The sequence below is a fragment of the Somniosus microcephalus genome, chromosome 12, assembly GCF_052327205.1.
Source record: "Somniosus microcephalus isolate GS21.2 chromosome 12, FLI_Smic_1.0, whole genome shotgun sequence".
Classification (NCBI taxonomy): domain Eukaryota; kingdom Metazoa; phylum Chordata; class Chondrichthyes; order Squaliformes; family Somniosidae; genus Somniosus; species Somniosus microcephalus.
Window position 1 is genome coordinate 108,754,479 of NC_140998.1, and position 19,485 is coordinate 108,773,963.

At 40.9% G+C, this 19,485-nt stretch overlaps 1 protein-coding gene across 1 annotated transcript in view; it reads right to left on the reverse strand.

Annotated features, from left to right (window-relative positions):
* Positions 1-19,485, reverse strand: part of scfd1 (sec1 family domain containing 1) — a 198,310-nt gene that overhangs the window by 123,040 nt on the left and 55,785 nt on the right. The window contains exons 11-16 of the mRNA XM_086002316.1: positions 18,435-18,605; positions 17,589-17,679; positions 14,869-14,942; positions 11,502-11,583; positions 2,563-2,659; positions 1,286-1,356 (exon numbers count right to left, since the gene is read on the reverse strand). Of these exons, the coding sequence (XP_085858442.1) occupies positions 1,286-1,356; positions 2,563-2,659; positions 11,502-11,583; positions 14,869-14,942; positions 17,589-17,679; positions 18,435-18,605 (586 nt within the window). The remainder of the gene's footprint in view (positions 1-1,285; positions 1,357-2,562; positions 2,660-11,501; positions 11,584-14,868; positions 14,943-17,588; positions 17,680-18,434; positions 18,606-19,485) is intronic.

The following is a 19,485-nucleotide window of genomic DNA, read 5'->3' on the forward strand; positions in this document are numbered from 1 at the left end:
GCTACCATTCAATTTTCGGTGGGGCGCTAACTTTTTCAAGGTGCTAAAAGTAGGGCCCCTAAAGAAGTTAGCACCCTAAAGGGGGTGCGACCCAATTTCTTCCCCCTTAATGTCTGTAAACTATTTGATCTTTGGAGACATTACAATCGCGCTAATCTTGTCCAACACTAATGTGCATGTTTATGAAAGTAGCCATGGTATCATGATAGGTACATGAAATCACTTGCTAAGAATCTTTAAGGTGAAAATCCTTAAGATGGTTATAGCAGCGATACACGGCTTCTCACAGATGTGCAGATCCATGGCTGGTTCCATGGCTAGTGTGCCAATTTTCAAAAAAGTATTCCATGCCCGAAATTTGTCTGAACTTGGGCATTTTATTTAAATCTTGCTAAGCATCTTATGCTTTCCCGTTACAATGATAGCACTCTCACCTCTGAGTCAGAAGGTTGTGGGTTCAAGTCCTCCTTCAGGACTTGAGCACATAGTATAAGCCGATATTTCAGTGCAGTACTGAGGGAGTGTTGCATTGTCTGAGATGTCTTTCTGATGAGACGTTAAACCGAGGTCCCGACTCCCTGTTCGGATGGATATGAAGACCTCATAGCAATATTTGAAGAAGTGCAAGGTGGCCAAAACTCAGCCCTCAACCAACACCACCAGAAACAGATGAACTAGTTGTTCAACTAATTTACTGTTTGTGGAACTTTGCTTGCACAAATTGGCTGCCACGCTACCCTTCAAAACAACAGTGGCTGCATTGCAAAAGTAATTTATTGGTTGTGAAGCACTTTAGGGAGTGAGAATGTACTAATTAAATGCAAGCTCGTTCTTCTTAAAATTACCATTAATCCTCTAGACTGAAAACAGTAAAGTTAGCATGAGAGACTTGGCCAAAGGCATAGTCGTCACATTTCAAAGTCAAGAGGTGTGCACTAAACATATTTTGTAAGCTTTTCACAAACAGCCTCAAATGAACACAGAAAATATACTATTTTCTTACTTTGATAACATTAGGTCCTTGATTTTGTGGAATAGCGAGTTTTGTAAATTAGGGACTTGTCCAAAATATTGGCCCTGTTGTTTTACATTTTTTATCCAGTCACAGAAGAAAAATCAAACAGGGCCCATGGTACAACAGAGTAGAGAAGGTTATGGGGAGACCTATTAAGAGTTATTCAAAATTATGAGGGTTTCTATTATTCTAACAGCAATTAGTCTTTCTACATTATAATGTCAGTGGATTAAAGTCTTTTCTGTGACTGAATGATCAAGTACAACTCACCTCTGAAGGTGGCTGCGGTGAACTGATGTAGTAAATGATAAACAGCCTCATTTTATCTTCAGGAGTACCTCCTATAAAATGAAAGCAAAACATTTATCAGCACTGCAGAACAATGGGGACATTGTCAGAAATTCTTTTATATTGCACGTGGATTTGACTTTGCATCAGAAGTAATTGTTAAAATAATAATTAAGATTCAAATATTTAGGCAATTTTACTTTTCAGCTATTCATACTTTCTATGTATTTTTCTACCTTTCCATGGTAGTTAATCAATTTAGAAGGTAAAAAAATTACTGCATTTCACAATCCCAAAGTAAACTCCCAGAACTATATTAGCAACTGCAGTATTTATTATTTAGTATAACAACAGAAAATGCTGGAAACACTCAGCAGGCCAGGCAGCATCCACGGAGAGAGAAAAAGAGTTAACGTTTCAGGTCTGGGACTCTTCGTCAGAACTGGTAAAAGTTGGAGCTAGAACAGGTTTTAAGCAGGTGCAGAGGCAGGGAAAGCAGGGGGGGGGGGCGGGTTGTGGAAGGAACTTAAGGCACAGTCTGTGCTAGGATTGAACTCAGGAGAGAGAAAATGTTGCAAATGGGGATGGCAGAATCATCAACAGCTGCCGCCTGAAAAAATGCGGGGGTTATAGTCTGAAATTGTTGAACTCAATGTTGAGTCCAGGAGGCTGTGAAGTGCCTAATCGAAAGATGAGGTTTATTATTTAGTGCTTGACACAGAATGACATGCCAGTCTCTTCTGTCCAGTGTCAGTTGAGCAATGCAGTGGTGCTCTGCACTGTAAAACCAACATGTGCTGCTGCTGAATGGAGGGATATAGTTAATTCCCTTATTCTATTGACTTCCTAATGTCAGCTATGCTGCTATAGGGAGGTATAGGGAAGAATTTGATAGGTACATTCTACACGGGAGCTCTGATGCATCTTAAAGAGCCTACCTAGAAGAAGGCACCTTGTTCACCCTTTCAAAAGATGTGCATGCCCTGGAAGGATTGGGGACAAAGGAACCAGTAAGGGAATAAAATGGGGGGAGTGGAATAAAAAGTATATATATCCTATACGCTTTCTCTCTCTGGAGTAAAATTAAAATTTCTTGAATTATGTAACTAAAACTTTTTCTATATCCATTTACTGTTAATAATTTGGGAATATTTGTATTATTGAAATATAGTATCAATTAAAATGTTAGCAGAAATGCAGAGAATGCATATTTACATCTGATTTAAAGATAAGTTTTTAATTTTAAATTTAATAGTTACCATCAGGATCGGAGATCATATCCAGTAGGGATTTATCCAGTGTGGACTTGCTCATCAATTTTTCTTCGTATTCAAAATAAACATCTAGCTTTCGAGCCTATCGGGAAAAATATTAACATTAGCATCATTAGAATTTCTACAAGGCATTATTTATCAGCTAGGTGAAAATAATTTCGTACCATATAAACTTTGCACAAAAATTAGCTGCAATTTAGGTGATAATGATGCCAGTAGGGGGAGCTTCACAAATTAAGCAGCAGAACCAGATATTGACATTTTCTCAAAAAATCAAATACAGCATATGCATTTGGTTAAATGCTTGGACTACAGAAAAAATAAACATCAGATGAGGAAACTGGAAGCAAAAGTGTAATTCCCATCAAAAAGTTCAAAGCATCTATGAATTTAGCATTGATGTGTGAAATGTTTTTATTCCTATCCAAAAGTTTTAGCCCAAAATGTTACAGAAAATTAAACATCCTGTCTAAACTGAAATCTTCCTCACTTTCACCGGGAGAATGTCAGACATAACTCAAGAACATACAAAGAAGACTGCAGCTGGAATCCAACCTCTGTAATGCAACCCTAATTCCTCTACCTAGACATTTCATTTCCCACAGCCACAAGTTCTCTGCTCGAGTCCGTCAGTCTCTATGCAGTTTTGTACTGTGGACTATAGCTTAATTGGAACTGGACTGCATCTGTCCAAACTCTTTACATAGGATACTTATAGCTGGCAAGAAAGCAAGCTTTGATTCCATCAGACTGATCTAGATTGAAACAGGCATCAGAAGTAAAAGGACATAGTGTTCCAAATGAACCGCACCAACCCGCTTCTGTGGACTGAGCACTTAAATATTTTGAGGTGACTGCTCACAGATAGATAACCCATAACATATATCTATATACTGTACAAAGGGATTCAAATTAGAGCAATGAAATTCAGAAAGATAAAAAAAGACTCCCACTACTCAGAAATAGAGGGTGACATCAGAAAATGATAGAATCAAAGGGAAGTAATTGAGGTACAGAAATGGTAGCATGGTGCCAAAAGGCTATGAATAGATCAACTTACATAAGTAAATAGGTGCTCATCAGGGAACCCAGAGAGATCATTGTGTTTAGCCTGGCCTGTACACAAGTCTTTAAACTATATCAGATGGAGCTGCAATTTTTTGGGGGTTATGATGTAACAGATTTTCTTACAAACAACATTCTGTTGCACTGATTTGTTACCAAAGGCATCCCAGGACACAAATGATTAAGAGTGGAAGAAACAATCAGAATAATTTCCTTCCCAAGCTTTCTTCCCTCTCCTACATACAGCGACTCAGCTGGGAAAGCACTGGCAGCTCTTCAGTACCTCACACAAGGCCATTTGCAATTTGGAGCATGAACAGCGAGTGCCTACAGAGTATTTCATTAACAGGTAGAACCAATCCTTACCAGATAGCCACACAGGTATACCTTCTTGTAAGGATCACTGGATAGTAATCAGGAGGGGACACCCCAGTTTATTTTTCCCCCTCGCTAGCTAAGGAAACTGAAGCCAATGGTAATGCTCCCACCATTGCCCCGGTTGAGATCAACTAACTATGCACAAACCAGGGATCTAACCATGCATCCTCCCTGGTCCACGTGATTTTAAAAAAAATCACACAAATAAGCTGCTGGGAAGTCAGAAGAATTTAAGTCTGGTTTTATCTCTCTCGATTATAGGACTCATTTACTTGTTTCAATTTCTCTTCTGCTCTTGCACCGCACCACCACCCCACTCCCCCCTCCCCCCCACAAAATTAATACCTTCCTTTATCCACTCGCTATTATTCTTCAGTTGGGAAGGGAGCATCATGCAGCCTATAAAAATTTCACGGACAAGGCAGGTTCCTTTCCTTGTTTGAACCATGGGGAGGCAACTCTTCAACAAAACAGACTAAGAGATCCCTGCCTGGCCAATTTCTCTTTCCTTCCACAGACTACTCACATCATGGTCTAACAGTTTACAAAGCAGGGACTTCAAAGTAACAATTTTATTGGCCCAGAAATTCGGGTCTCCACGGGTGAGTACGCATGGGGTGCTCACCCTTAAGCCCAAAGGAAGTGCCGGTTTCCTGCATGCACTGCGCATGCGTGGGAAACCGGCACTTCCGTTCCCCTGAGAGAAGGGGTTAAGAGGTGGAACGCGTGCACAGGAGAGGCAGTGCGTGCGCATTGAACTTACGTTTTAATTTGCAGGTTTTCCCGGGAAGGTAAGTCTCCAGAAGTTAGACATGTAAAAAGCAGTCACAAGGCCTGCTTTTTACAAGGTAAGGGGTGAATTAATTAAAATTAAAACATGTTTTCCACAGGTTTATTATTTTTAAATACTTTAAAGAAAGGTAAGTTTATTTTTAGCCCCGTTAGAAAATAAAATTATTTTTTTCAAAAATTTTAATTAGTTTAAAATAGTTATTTCATGTAATTTATAGCTTATTTTAAAAATGTGATTTAAAAAAAATTTATTTGAAGATTTAGTGATGTTTTGGGGCTTATAGTATTTGTAGGTTTGACAGGTCTTCCCGCCAAACTTATGAATGAAGCATTCCCTGCTACCATTGGCTCTCCATGGCCCACGTGATCCCAGGGGACGCATCGAAGTAACTGCGCCCCTGGGATACGCAAGCACTGCGCGCCGGCAGTTGGAGCAGGCCCAGGATCGGAATCCCACGCGGGCCCACAGCTCAACGGCCGGCGCAGTAGCTAAGTGCAGGTCGGGGGCTTGCACCCGCGGGAAGCCCCCGACCTGAATTTCTGGGCCATTGTTAACTGCTTAAAAGACTATCTTCAGAAATATGGGAAGTTTTTCACAATATTTCCACACTGCAGGCTTTGTTTTCAGTACAACTGGAATAAGTAGCTGCAAAATCTCCCAGATTTCCAAAATGTTTCCAAAATCCTTTCAGTCAAATTAGCTGTCAAGATCCCAACATGATTTATTTCTTGTTTCCTTTTGACAAAGATTAGTAAACGGTCCAAGACAATGTGGAAAGTGGGTATTGTTTGTACTCCAAAGACTGCAGTTGCATTAATCACTTTACTGGAATTACCCTGTAGCTCAATCAGAAAATTACAATACTTGCTCATATCAGCTGATGAGATTTGCTAGTTCTTAGCTTAGCCGTTAAGAGTGACATATGGAATTGACAGGTATCATTCAGTCGGAGGACAGAGAAGAAAATGATAGAATCCTGATATTTTTGTTTCCAAAAGTGGATTACAGACGATCATGGCCCATCTCCTTTTGATTGGTACAATCATAACTTGTGTCATTTAATCACTCCTGCCTTCCACCCTATCACAGACCTTACCTTTTGTTCTTTCCTCCCCTCCCCACTTTCCTTGCACATGGAACATAGGAACAGGAGTAGGCCATTCAGCCCCTCGAGCCTGTTCCATTCAATGAGATCATGGCTGATCTGCAATCTAACTCCACATATCCAACTATGGCCCAAATCCCTTAATACACTTGGTTAACAAAAAGCTATCAATCGCCGATTTAAAATTAACAATTGATCTAGCACCAATTCCTGTTTGCGGAAGAGAATTCCAAACTTCTACCACCCTGTGTGTAGAAATGTTTCCTAATTTCACTCCTGAAAGGTCTGGCTCTAATTTTTAAACTATGCCCCCTAGTCCTAGAATTCCCAACCAGTGGAAACAGTTTCTCTCAATATACCCTATCTGTTCCCCTTAATATCCTGAAAACTTCGATCAGATTACCCCTTAACCCTCTAAATTCTAGGGAATACAACCCTAATTTGTGTAATCTCTCCTTGTAACTTAATCCTTGAAGTCTGGTTATCATTCTGGTAAACCTACGCTGCACTCCTTCCAAGGCCAATTTATCCTTCCTAAGGTGTGGTGCCCAGAACTGCTCACATTACTCCAGGTGTGGCTTGACCAGGGTTTTGTATAGTTGCAGCATAACCTCTACCCCCTTGTACTCTAGACATAAAGGCCAGCATTCCATCAGTCTTTTTGATTATTTTCTGTACCTGTTCATAACATTTTAATGATCTTGGGGGGTGAAATTCAGTAGGTTAGCGCCCCCAGTTAGCACCTGGCGGGGGCGCTAAACGGGTGCGCAGGCAATAGCGCTGCGGCAGGGCGAATCCGCCGGCCCCATAGCGCCGGTGATAACAGTTAGTGCCTTGGTCCCTTTCGCCACGCAGATCGTGACGTCAGTAAGTGTGCAACGCTCGCTGGGTGCCCGATCTGCAAACTTCAGTAGTGCCCCTGCCTTATCGCCTCGTACCGACAGCGCCAGGGGGCGGAGGCGTGAACCAGCTGGCTGCCGGGGCGCTACTTAAAGGGGTGCGCCCCAGCTCTCAAAGAACTTCCGTTCCAAAGGTCAGTTATGAGCAGCAGAGCGCACAGGATGTATCTGCAGCCAAATAAAGGCTGCTTAGTCCCCGGAGTGTTGCGGGTCGTCAAAGCACTTTGCATTTCATCTCACAGCATATCGTCGTTCTGCACTCCCCGACTCATTGGGGGCTGGTGTGCAGACTCCAGTGACCCTCCCCTTTAATGGCTGGAAGGCGCCTGTGCCAATGCTCACTTCCGATTACACAACACCTCATATTTGTTATCGCTTGGAGCCTAAAGTCACTCACCTACGTCATTAGCGCCTGATGTAGTGCTCCCCTGCATTCTTTGAGCGCCGAGACTGAATTTAGCGGGCAGCGAGATTGATTAGTGCCTGGCACTAAATTTCCAACTTCTCAAAAGTTAGCGCACCTTCCTGGGCGCTGAGTTTCTCCCCCTATGTACCTGGACCCCCAAGTCTCTTTGGACCTCCACTGTTTTTAGCCTTTCGCCATTTAGAAAGTACCCTGTTCTATCCTGTTTAGGCCCAAAGTGGATGACCTCACATTTTGCCTACACTGAAATCCATTTACCACAGTTTTGCCCATTCACTTAATCTATCAATATCCCTTTGTAATGTTATGCTTTCATCTACACTGCCTACAATGCCACCTATCTTTGTGTCATAGGCAAATTTGGATATATGACTTTTTATGCCATCATCTAAGTCATTAATAAATATTGTGAATAGTTGAGGCCCCAACGCAGATCCCTACGGGACACCACTAGTCACCTCCTGCCAATTTGAGTACCTACCCATTATCCCTACTCTCTGTCTCCTGCCGCTCAGCCAATTTCCTAACCAGGTCAATAATTTGCCCTCAATTCCATGCGCTTCTACCTTGGATAACAGTCTCTTATGTGGGACTTTATCAAATGCCTTCTGGAAGCCCATATAAATAACATCCATAGAAAACAGGGAACTACAGACCGGTAACCCTAACATCAGTAGTAGGGGAAATGCTAGAGTCTATTATAAAGGATGTGATAACAGGACACTTAGAAAATATCAACAGGATTAGACAAAGTCAACATGGATTTTTGAAAGGGAAATCGTGTTTGACAAACCTACTGGAGTTTTTTTGAGGATGTGTCTGGCAGAATAGATAAGGGAGAACAAGTGGATGTAGTGTATTTGGATTTTCAGAAGGCCTTTGATAAAGTCCCACATAAGAAGTTAGTGTGCAAAATTAAAGCACATGGGACTGGGGGTAATATACTGGCATGGATTGAAAATTGGTTAACAGACAGGAAACAGAGAGTAGGAATAAATGGGTCTTTTTCGGGGTGGCAGGTGGTGACTTGTGGGGTACCGCAGGGATCAGTGCTTGGGCCCCAGCTATTCACAATATATATCAATGATTTAGATGAGGGAACCAAATGTAATATTTCCAAGTTTGCTGACGACACAAAACTAGGTGGGATTGTGAGTTGTGAGGAAGATGCAAAGAGGCTTCAAGGCGATTTAGACAAGTTGAGTGAGTGGGCAAATACATGGCAGATGCAATATAACGTGGATAAATGTGAAGTTATCCACTTCGGTAGGAAAAACAGAAAGGTAGAGTATTATTTAAATGGTGATAGATTGGCCTTCATTGCAAGAGGATTTGAGTACAGGAGCAAGGATGTCTTACTACAGTTATACAGGGCCTTGGTGAGACCACACCTGGAGTAGTGTGTGCAGTTTTGGTGGTCTTACCTAAGAAAGGATATACTTGCCATAGAGAGAGTGCAGCAAAGGTTCACCAGACTGATTCCTGGGATGGCAGGACTGTCGTAAGAGGAGAGATTGGGTCGACTAGGCCTGTATTCACCAGAGGTTAGAAGAGTGAGAGGGAATCTCATTGAAACGTATAAAATTCTGACAGGGCTAGACAGACCGGATGCAGGGAGGATGTTTCCCCTGGCTGGGGGGTCTAAAACAAGGGGTCACAGTCTCCGGATACGGGGTAGGACATTTAGGACCGAGATGAGGAGAAATTTCTTCAGTCAGAGGGTGGTGAACCTGTGGAATTCTCTGCCACAGAAGTCTGTGGAGGCCAAGTCACTGAATATATTTAAGAAGGAGATTAGATAGATTTCTAGACACAAAAGGCATCAAGGGATATGGGGAGAGCAGGAATATGGTAATGAGATAGAGGATCAGCCATGATCATATTGAATGGCGGAGAAGGCTCAAAGGGTTGAATGGCCTACTCCTGCTCCTATTTTTCTATGTTTCTATGGACATTCCCCTGTCCACTACTTCAGTCACCTCTTCAAAAAATTCAATCAGGTTTGTCAGACATGACCTACCTTTCACAAATCCATGCTGGCTCTCTGATAAACTGAAAATTTGCGAGGTGCTCAGTCACCCTATCCTTAATTACAGACTCTAGCAATTTCCTGACAACAGATGTTAGACTAAATGGTGTATAAATCCCTGGTTTCCCTCTCTTGCCATTCTTAAAAAGCGGAGTGACATGCGCAATTTTCCGATCTAAAGGGACGGTTCCTGAATCTAGAGAACTTTGGAAGAGTATAGTTAGGGCATCTGCAATGTGCTCACCTACTTCCTTTAAAACCCTGGGATGGAAACCATCTGGCCCTCAGGATTTGTTACTCTTTATTGCCATTATTTTCTTCATTACTGTTATTTTACTCGCTTTAATTTTATTGAGACCCTGTTCCCAATTCAATATTAGTTTCTTTGGGATTTCCGGTATGCTATCCTCTTCCTCTACTGTAAATATTGACGCAAAGTAATTATTCAACATGTCTGCCATTTCCCCATTGTCACTGACAATATCACCAATTTCAGTTTTTAAGGGGCCAACATTGCTTCTGACCACCCTCTTTTTCTTAATGTAACTGTAAAAATTCTTCATATTGATTTTGATATCCCTTGCAAGTTTCTTTTCATACTTTTTGTAGCTCTATCTGTTTTGTGACCCTTTGCTGTTCTTTGTATCTTTGCCATTCACCAGGATCTGCGTTATTTTTTGCATGCCCTTTCCTTTAGTTTTATGTTGTCCCTTACCTCTTTAGTTGTCCATGGCGCTTTTTTTTGGCAAGTTGAGCTCTTGCCCCTCAGGGGTATAAACTGGTTCTGTATCACAAATTTTTTTTTTTTTTTTTTTAAAAACATCTCTCACTGATCTTCTGTCGTTTTACCCATTAACAGATTTGCCCAGTTTACTGTGGTCAGTCGCTGCCTCATCCCGCTGAAGTCGGCCTTACTTAAATCTAGAATCTTAGTAACTGCTTCGCGTTTTCCCTTTCAAACGCTACATTGAACTCGATCATGTTATGATCGCTATTGGATAAATGTTCACGGAGTTAGGCTGTTAACTAAATCTGTCTCATTACTGATTACTAAATCTAGTATGGCTTGCCCCCTTGTTGCCTCTAGGACATATTGTAGTAGAAAACTATCCCGAACACAACTTGCTTAAAATCTGTTATCTCTCTAACCTTTTCCAGTTCTAACGAAAGGTCATCAACCTGAAACGTTAACTCTGTTTCTTTCTCTACAGATGCTACCTGACTTGCTGAGTATTTCCAGTATTTTCTGTTCTAATTTCAGATTTCCAGCATCTGCAGTATTTTGCTTTTGTATGAAAACAAAATTTCCTTTTTTATTACCAGAATTCGAGAAATATAAAAAAAAAACTTAAGATGTTGGTCATCTTAAGACCAGCATTGCAACACGGTAGTTATTTAATTCATATCATCCAATCATATATCAATTCTATTCATTTTTTGTGAAGATGGGGATATCAGCATTGGAAATGGAGTATTTTCCACTTTTTGCACCCTGTATCAGCATCAAGCAATCCAATGGCAGTTACAGTACAAATTAGATACCAATAAAGTTCCCTGTATTCTGGCTCAACAAAATGCCTTAACCTCAATTTATTGCACCAATTTGACAACCCCATTCGGCCATCTGCAGCCTCTTGAAGTGAGATTGTCAAGTTAGTTCTAAATTATAGGCCATTTGGTACCATGAATTTACACACAGGCAAAAATAGAATTAGGACTGCCCAAGCTTATTTCACATAGAACCTTGATTGCATTAGAGAAGGAAGACTTCCATTCCAATAGTCTGAATTGGGTTCAAAACCAGGACCTGGATGAAAGGACAATGTTCTAAACCACTCTGGTCAATTCTCCATAAAACTGTACTCTCAACAGTTTCTGCTTAGCATATCTATAGTTGTCCTTAAATTGGAAAACAGTCCAATATCTAATTCTTTCGGAGGATAAAAATTTTATACACTTCAGGACACTGCATATCCATTAAAGGGGAATTTATTTAAATATTGGATCATCTTTCATAGTAAAGCAATTACAGAAAATCCACTCTTTACTTCATTATATTGAAACTTTTCACCCATTTAGATGCAAAGGTCCAGAGATGGTAAGCATTCTGGTTATGCAAACTACTGACTGATGAAACATTTCAAGCAGGGGCAGAATTAGAAATGTCATTATTCTATACAAAAGGATTTGATGGTGAAATTACTATAAAATGAACATTGCAATAAATATACCTTAATGTGCTCCAAAACAGCTGTTGCCACATTTGTATGAAGATCAATTAGTCTTTTTTTCTGTAGCAGTTCAGGGAGAGAGCTTTAAGGGAGATAGATACAAAATTATCAGAGTAAAAAAAAGACAAATCTTGAATCTAGAAATTTAAAGAGTAGCTCCATAGCAATTCATAAATATTGCATTTACTAAATAATTTTTTTAAATTCGTTTTTATGGGATGTGGGCGTCGCTGGCAAGGCCAGCATTTATTGCCCATCCCTAATTGCCCTCGAGAAGGTGGTGGTGAGCCGCCTGCTTGAGCCGCTGCAGTCCGTGTGGTGAAGGTACTCCCACAGTGCTGTTAGGTAGAGAGTTCCAGGATTTTGACCCAGTGACAATGAAGGATCAGCAATAAATTTCTAAGTCAGGATGGTGTGTGACTTGGAGGGGAACTTGGAGGTGGTGGTGTTCCCATGCGCCTGCTGCCCTTGTCCTTCTAGGTGGAAGAGGTCGTGGGTTTGGGAGGTGCTGCCGAACTTTAATCCCTTCTTACCGGAATTTCAATATAGTAGCAATGCATTTCTGAAGGGAGGCAAGATACAATTTACATCATTTAAACAAAATGTGTGTATTAGTTCTTATTAAAATAATACAAACAAAACAAAAAAAGAGGCTGACCGTAATCCATTCATGGGTTTGCTGCTCACAGCCTATCTGGTTATGTAGAAATGACAGCTATCAGAACTCTCAGTTGTCTATGAGGTAACTTATTTATTTCACAATAAAGTTTGCACTGCGTTGTTGTAGATTGCGGAGGGGAGAGAGAGAGAAAAAGAGGGGGAAAAAAAAGAAAGCCTTGCATTTATATAATGCCTTTTCTCGTCTCAGAAATGTCTCAAAGTACACACACACACAAAACTGAAGAGCAGGAAAAGGTAGTATGCTTGGAGACAAACCTTGTGCAATGAATGGCTTATTCTAAAATCCAGTATTAGGTATAGTCAACAGGAAGAACCACTGTCCTCTCAATGAGTGAGAAGCATGCAAGTGCATTACAGTACCATGATTTCCCAGAATTACAACTGTATCATAGACCCAGTATACAAACTAACAATTCCACAATCACTGCTGTGAGACCAAGGAATAATTATGAAACCAGGTTGCTCCTACTGGTGGCTTGAAAGGCAGGTTTTCCCGGAAGTATGCAAAAATCGCCTGAAATTAAATTAGGTCAGTGAAATTTTGCTCTTAGTGGATTGTGCTATTTATAAGGTTAGGCGGAATATGACAGTTACACAAAGGATAGAATTTATTTAGAAAGACAGATACTGGTTAATCTCTCAGGGGGGTCAAGATCTAAGTGTAGTCTTCAGAAGCAGTGGGGTTACAAGATGAGGAATAAATAGAGCAGGGTGTGCAAGACATAATTCAGTCCCCATTTTAAAAAGTTATAAATCATCTTTAATTTAATATAAACATTGAATTTATATTATTTATAGTTAAATAGCAGAACTAGGCAATTTAGGAAGAAGAGAAGTAGAGTTGTCTAGAGCAATGGAGTTTCTCTGCAGTACAGGCTGAGGCATTACACTTCCATTTACACACTCATTTTTGCTGTTGTTACCTCAAACTAATTATGTGTGCCACATTTGTTCTTAGGACCAAAGTGTACTATATTAAAAATTAATTACGTTAAATAGCATCCATCATCGCTCTGCCCACTGACTTAATCTATCCATGTCATCATACAATTTTATGTTCTACTTCATAATTCACTACATCTCCTCAGCAATGTTTCCTTTAAGCTGTGCAGACACGCAGCATTCTGCAGCTCCCGCACAGCTGGCTCACCGACTTCTAAAATAAGAAAAAATGCGCAAGCGTGGTATTTTAAAGGGGCCGTGGACCCAAAAAAAATTAAAGGGAGCATTGCTCCTTAGCATCATTTGCAGACTTGATGTACCCTCTCTATTCCTAATCCAGGTAATTTGTATCCACGGTAAAAAGCTGGGTCCGAACACTGATTCCTATGTCACTGCCTACTAATGAGTGTCCTTTTCGTACCAACTGTCGGCTCTCTACCATCCAAGTAATTTCCTATTTGTGCCACAAGGTTGTTTCCAATTGTTCCTTTAATTTTTCCTAGTGATCTCTTATATAGAAATTTACCAAATATCTTCTGAAGGTCCATGAATGCAACATTGACCAATCCTCCTCTATCTACCACCTCAGTAACTCTAATTAAAATTTATCATAATAGATATTTACGGCACAGGAGGCTGCCATTCGGCCCATCGTGTCTGTGCTGGCCAAAAGAGAGTTATCCAGCCTAATCCCACTTTCCAGTACATGGTCCGCAGTCTTGTAGGTTACAGCACTTCAGGTGCAAATCCAAGTACTTTTTAAATGGGATTAGGGTTTCTGCCCCTACCATCCTTTCAGGCAGAGAGTTCATGGGACTAGTTAAACATGATCTATCTTCCAAATGAACTTACTTTTCCAAGTGATCATTTACTCTATTCCTGATAATAGATTCCAGTAAATTTCTCACTACTGAATAGAATGTCTTGGATGAAAGTGCCACCCACAAAAAAAACTATTTTACTGCGTCAAACTGAACTGATTATTCATTACACACTCATTGTTCTGATTCTGAAGTACATTTACCACACTCCATTCTACAGTTTGTAGAATATCATTGTTTGATGAGCACAATAAAACCTCAGTCTGCTCATTTATGCCAGAATTTGATACTGAATTTAGTTTCTTGCCTTTGGTAACGTGTGAAATGCAGCACTGAAGCATCCATGCATTGCTGAAGAGGGAAACAAGTTTGGGGCGGGAGGGGGCAGGAGAATGTTATGTTCAGAAGTGCTTTTCCATTTTACAGAAAAATAAGAATAGTTTGCTAAAAGATGAATTTTATTGTCAGCCTGGAGACTCCCCATTTGGGTCTCCCTCCCTGCTTGGTGTCTCTCCCTGCTTAGTCTCTCTCGTAACATGACTGACGGGGTGTGTCGCCATTGTGTTCCATAGGAAACAGCAGGGCTGAAACTTCGAACTGGCCATATAGCTAACGTAGAGCCACAGGATTCCAGAACATGCTACAGTCTGGTCCAAACTCACGGTCCCCATTGTTTCTTATGGAGCTGTTCTGAGATCAACAGAGAGGCTCCAGACAGTCCACATGTCTGGCAAAAAGGTATTCTTGCTTAATACTGTATTAGAATGTTTTTCATCTATCTTGGAATTGGATCTATGGAGCTAGAGTAGAATATTTAATAATAAACAATCTCCATACTATTTTTAAAAAAAAGCTGGTCTACAAATACTAACTCTGAAAAATACAGGTCAGTGAATGCAATGTCTTTTTAGGTCAATACCCACCTGACTGCTGATGTAAGTTTGGCAGTATTATCAGAAAGCATGCTAATAGCACCGTCATCCTCTCCCTCCAGCCCCTGTGAAACAAGAGTCACAGACATGGTCAGCACTGAGCTTCAGAATCACATTTACTGAACTCTAGTAGCAATGTGGATTCATTAAAGTAAACAGAAGCTCGGGAAATGCCTTATGTACAGTCTCCAATAAGGAACCCTTAAAATGAGATTATTTTCAGATCATATTTTCAAGAAAAAAATACAAGAGACACATCAGGGGAAATATTTTAATTGTAGCACTTATTTCTCAAGCTACCTTCTTCATAAGCAAGGTAAAATTCAAATTTGCTGTTTTCCCACCCCCCTATATCCTTTATAGAAACATAGAAGATAGGAGCAGGAGTAGGCTATTCGGCCCCTCGAGCCTGCTCCGCCATTCAATGTGATCATGGCTGATCATCCAAATTCAGTACCCTGTCCCTGCTTTCTCCCCATATCCCTTGCTCCCTTTAGCCTTAAGAAATATATCTAACTCCTTCTTGAATATATTTAATGAATTGGCCTCAACTGTCTTCTGTGGTAGAGAATTCCACAGGTTCACCACTCTCTGGGTGAAGAAATTCCTCCTCATCTCAGTCCTAAATGGTTTACCCCTTATCCTTAGTCTGTGACCCCTGATTCTGGACTCCCCGGCCATCGGGAACAGCCTTCCTGCATCTAGTCCTTAGAATTTTATAATTTTTTATCTTAAACTTACAAAGATAGTATACAAAATCCCTTACCCACCTCAGGAGACTGATGTTTTTGTGAATCAGTAGAAGTCTCTCTCTGTGTCACCACCCTCACCCAACAAAAGTAAACTACAGTGCCAATCAAGCTTTAATCCTTACATTTCTATGGAGAAGCTCCCTCTGCTGTTCTATCTCTTTGTCAGTATCTTTTTCCAGTTTATATTTCCTAGTTCCATTCTCATTCCCTCAAAATTAACTTTATTCTAATCTGTTACTTTGGTTTTTGTCTTACTTATGTGTTTCTCAATCGTTATTTTAAACCTCATTATTTTTTTAAAATTTGTTTATGGGATGTGGGCGTCGCTGGCAAAGCTAGCATTTATTGCCCATCCCTAAATGCCCTCGAGAAGGTGGTAGTGAGCCGCCTTCTTGAACCGCTGCAGTCCGTGTGGTGAAGGTACGCCCACAGTGCGGTTAGGTAGGGAGGTTGTGATCGCTATTGCCTACATGTTCCCATATGCTTATTTCTCTTATCTGCTCTGGTTCATTTCCCATTACTAGATCCAGTGATTCCTCTCTTTTTGAGCTTATGTACAGGGTAAGAAAGGAGTCCTGTACACACCAAAAACATTCCCTTTTCCCCTTTACCAACTCTTTTTGCCAGTTTATTTATTTTATTTTTTTTGAGAGTAGTTGAAACCTCCCATGATTATTATTCTATGCCTTTTACTAATTTCATAGACAGGCTTACATATTTCTTCCTCCACTTCCCTTGCACTATTGTAGAATACCCCTATTGGCTTGATCAATCCCTTCTTATCCTTTATCTCCATCCATATAGATTTTGTTTCTATCTTAATGTTAGTTATGTCCCTTTTTTCTACGGTCATTGTTATCTCTAATTAGTACAGCTATCCCACTCACACTTCTTCCTTCCCTCTCCTTTGATTGTTATAACCTGTAATATTTAACTGCCAGTCCTGTACTTTATGTAGCCATACTTCAGTTATTCATACTACATATGGTTCTTCACTACAATTATTGCCTCCAGTTCCCCTGTTTTGTTTTGAATGCTGTGCACATTGCTGTACAGGCGATTTAATTTGTTTTTATTAATCGCTCTTCTCACTTTATTTTTAACAGTTATTTTATACTTATGTTCTATAACTGTATCTGTTCCCTGATCGTTTATTCTACCCTTCTTCCTTACCTTGGGGGTAGGCTTGTTTACACTTAGGGAGGTGTCAAGAGTAGAAGGATGGCAGTGAATTCGGATATAAGAAAACAAGGTGACCGGAGATAGAAATTTAAATCACCTAGGGTGAGGTGTTGCTTGGTTCAGAGGCTGGGGGAAGAAAGAAGGAAAGATATCGAGGAGAAACGCAGAGTGGGGCTTGACAGGCTGAGGAGAAATTTCTTCACTCAGAGGGTTGTGAATCTTTGGAATTCTCTACCCCAGAGGGCTGTGAATGCTTAGTCGTTGAGTATAATCTAGGCTGAGTTCGATAGATTTTTGGACTCTATGGATTTCAAGGGATATGGGGATTGGGGCAGAAAGTGGTGTTGAGGTCGAAGATCAGCCATGATCTTATTGAATGTCGGAGCAGTATCATGGGGCTGTATGGCCTACTCCTGCTCCTATTTCTTATATTCTTATGTTATGTCGGTAGACAGGATTTTAAAGAAGAGGTATGAGGGGTGAAACAGAGTGAAGCACTCAAAGGAGAGGGTGCCAGAGGAGTAGGGGGAAAGAGGTCTTGCTGATAAGGTGCATATAACTATACCATCTTAAGCAGATGGTTATAGGTTTGAGTCCTGAGGATGTTTGACATTCAAATTGGACGACAACAGTCGAGATGAATTTCAGTCTTATCTTCTGCTGGCTGATTATACAGTTTTGCTTTGGTTAGAGGAATTTGCATGCTTGACTGCTTCGTATTCGGCGGGGGGGGGGGGGGGGGGGGTGGTGTCAGTGTATGTGGGACTACCTGCTTACCATGATGCTCTTCAAATGTTTGACCTCATCTTCTTGGGTCCTGTAAGAATCCAGTTCTTGCTGCACTGATTCAGCTACCTCTGGAAAAGGACTGCATAACAAGAGGTCAGGGATTCATAACATAACCATAGTCAAGAATAGATGACAGATAATGCAAGTTCACAGTTCAAGTGAAAAGTAGCTAACAACTTCAAATCTCCCCATAATGTGAGCTCACAATCTTAGCCTCGTCATAGGGGGAAGTGTCAGATGCTTCCCCACAAGGAGGGCAAACAACCAGGAACATTCCCAATGCTACCAACGTCCAGGACCATCCCCAGTGACAAAGCACAGGACTACACCAAAGTGCTAATAAACACTACTCCCCTGGCTAAAACTACAAAATACCAGATATCTACCTCCAATTGATGCAACTTGCATACCATCTCATTGTGTACAGTCAGCTTTAAAAATGGTAACAGATAAAAAGAGTACACAGGTAGGAATATATACAAGCCATTTATTTATCGTTTTCACAGAATAATGGACAGAGTTGTGACATTCAATCCCCAAAGCACGAGTAAAACTCAGAATACATAAAAAATGAAATTTGACTTATTCAATAACTAACTCACTGCCTCTAATATTATTATGCTCTATATGACAAACATTCCAATTGTTATAAAACAGAAAACCCTCTAGCTCATCATGAGCAATGCCACAGATCTCCTAGTAAGTATGTATGTATATACACATCACACATTCGTATTGTACATGCATTATGTTACATGTAAAGCATCATTTAAATATTTCTGGCAGTATTTCCTCATGAGAGCATTAATAAAATAAAATCCTAAAATGCATTACCTGCCTTTGTGCCTTTGCCAAAAATTATCAGCAGCTGTTAAGTCGTAGGTTTTTTTATTTTTTTTCTTTGGTCTCGCCCCTGCAGGAGAATTTTCTAGTCCTGTCGATTCTTCCAGGTTCACTCTATTCAAATGGAAATCCTGCAGGAAAATACATGTGTTAGATGCTATGCTGATTGTTGGACATCATGAAAGTTAAAAGTTTAACAGTCAAACTACTTTGTATCTTAAAGCAACAAGTTTTCCTGGAAGTGTTGTAAAAGGAATGCTTTGTCAGGCTTTCCGATACAAGCAGGATGACATTGAAGTAACTTAACTGGACCAGCCACATAAATACTGTGGCAACAAGAGAGGCTAGGTATTCTGCGGCGAGTGCCTCACCTCCTGACTCCCCAAAGCCTTTCCACCATCTACAAGGCACAAGTAAGGAGTGTGATGGAATACTCTCCACTTGCCTGGATGAGTGCAACTCCAACAACACAAGAAGCTCGACACCATCCAGGACAAAGCAGCCCGCTTGATTGGCACCCCATCCACCACCTTAAACATTCACTCCCTCCACCACCGGCGTACCGTGGCTGCAGTGTGTACCATTTACAAGATGCACTGCAGCAACTCACCAAGGCTTCTTTGGCAGCACCTCCCAAACCCGCGACCTCTTCCACCTAGAAGGACAAGGGCAGCAGGCGCATGGGAACACCACCACCTCCAAGTTCCCCTCCAAGTCACACACCATCCTGACTTAGAAGTATATCGCCGATCCTTCGTCGTCGCTGGGTCAAAAGCCTGGAACCCCCTCCCGAACAACACTGTGGGAGTACCTTCACCACACGGACTGCAGCGGTTCAAGGAGGTGGCTCACCACCACCTTCTCAAGGGCAACTAGGGATGGGCGATAAATGCTGGCCTTGCCAGCGATGCCCACATCCCATAAAAACAAATTTTTTAAAAGTGTCTGAGAAGGTATTGCTTTTTTTCTGAAATGTAAAGTGCTCGAGTAAGGGAATAAGTGTTGATGACATCACCCATGAATAGTTAAATGTTTAATTTTC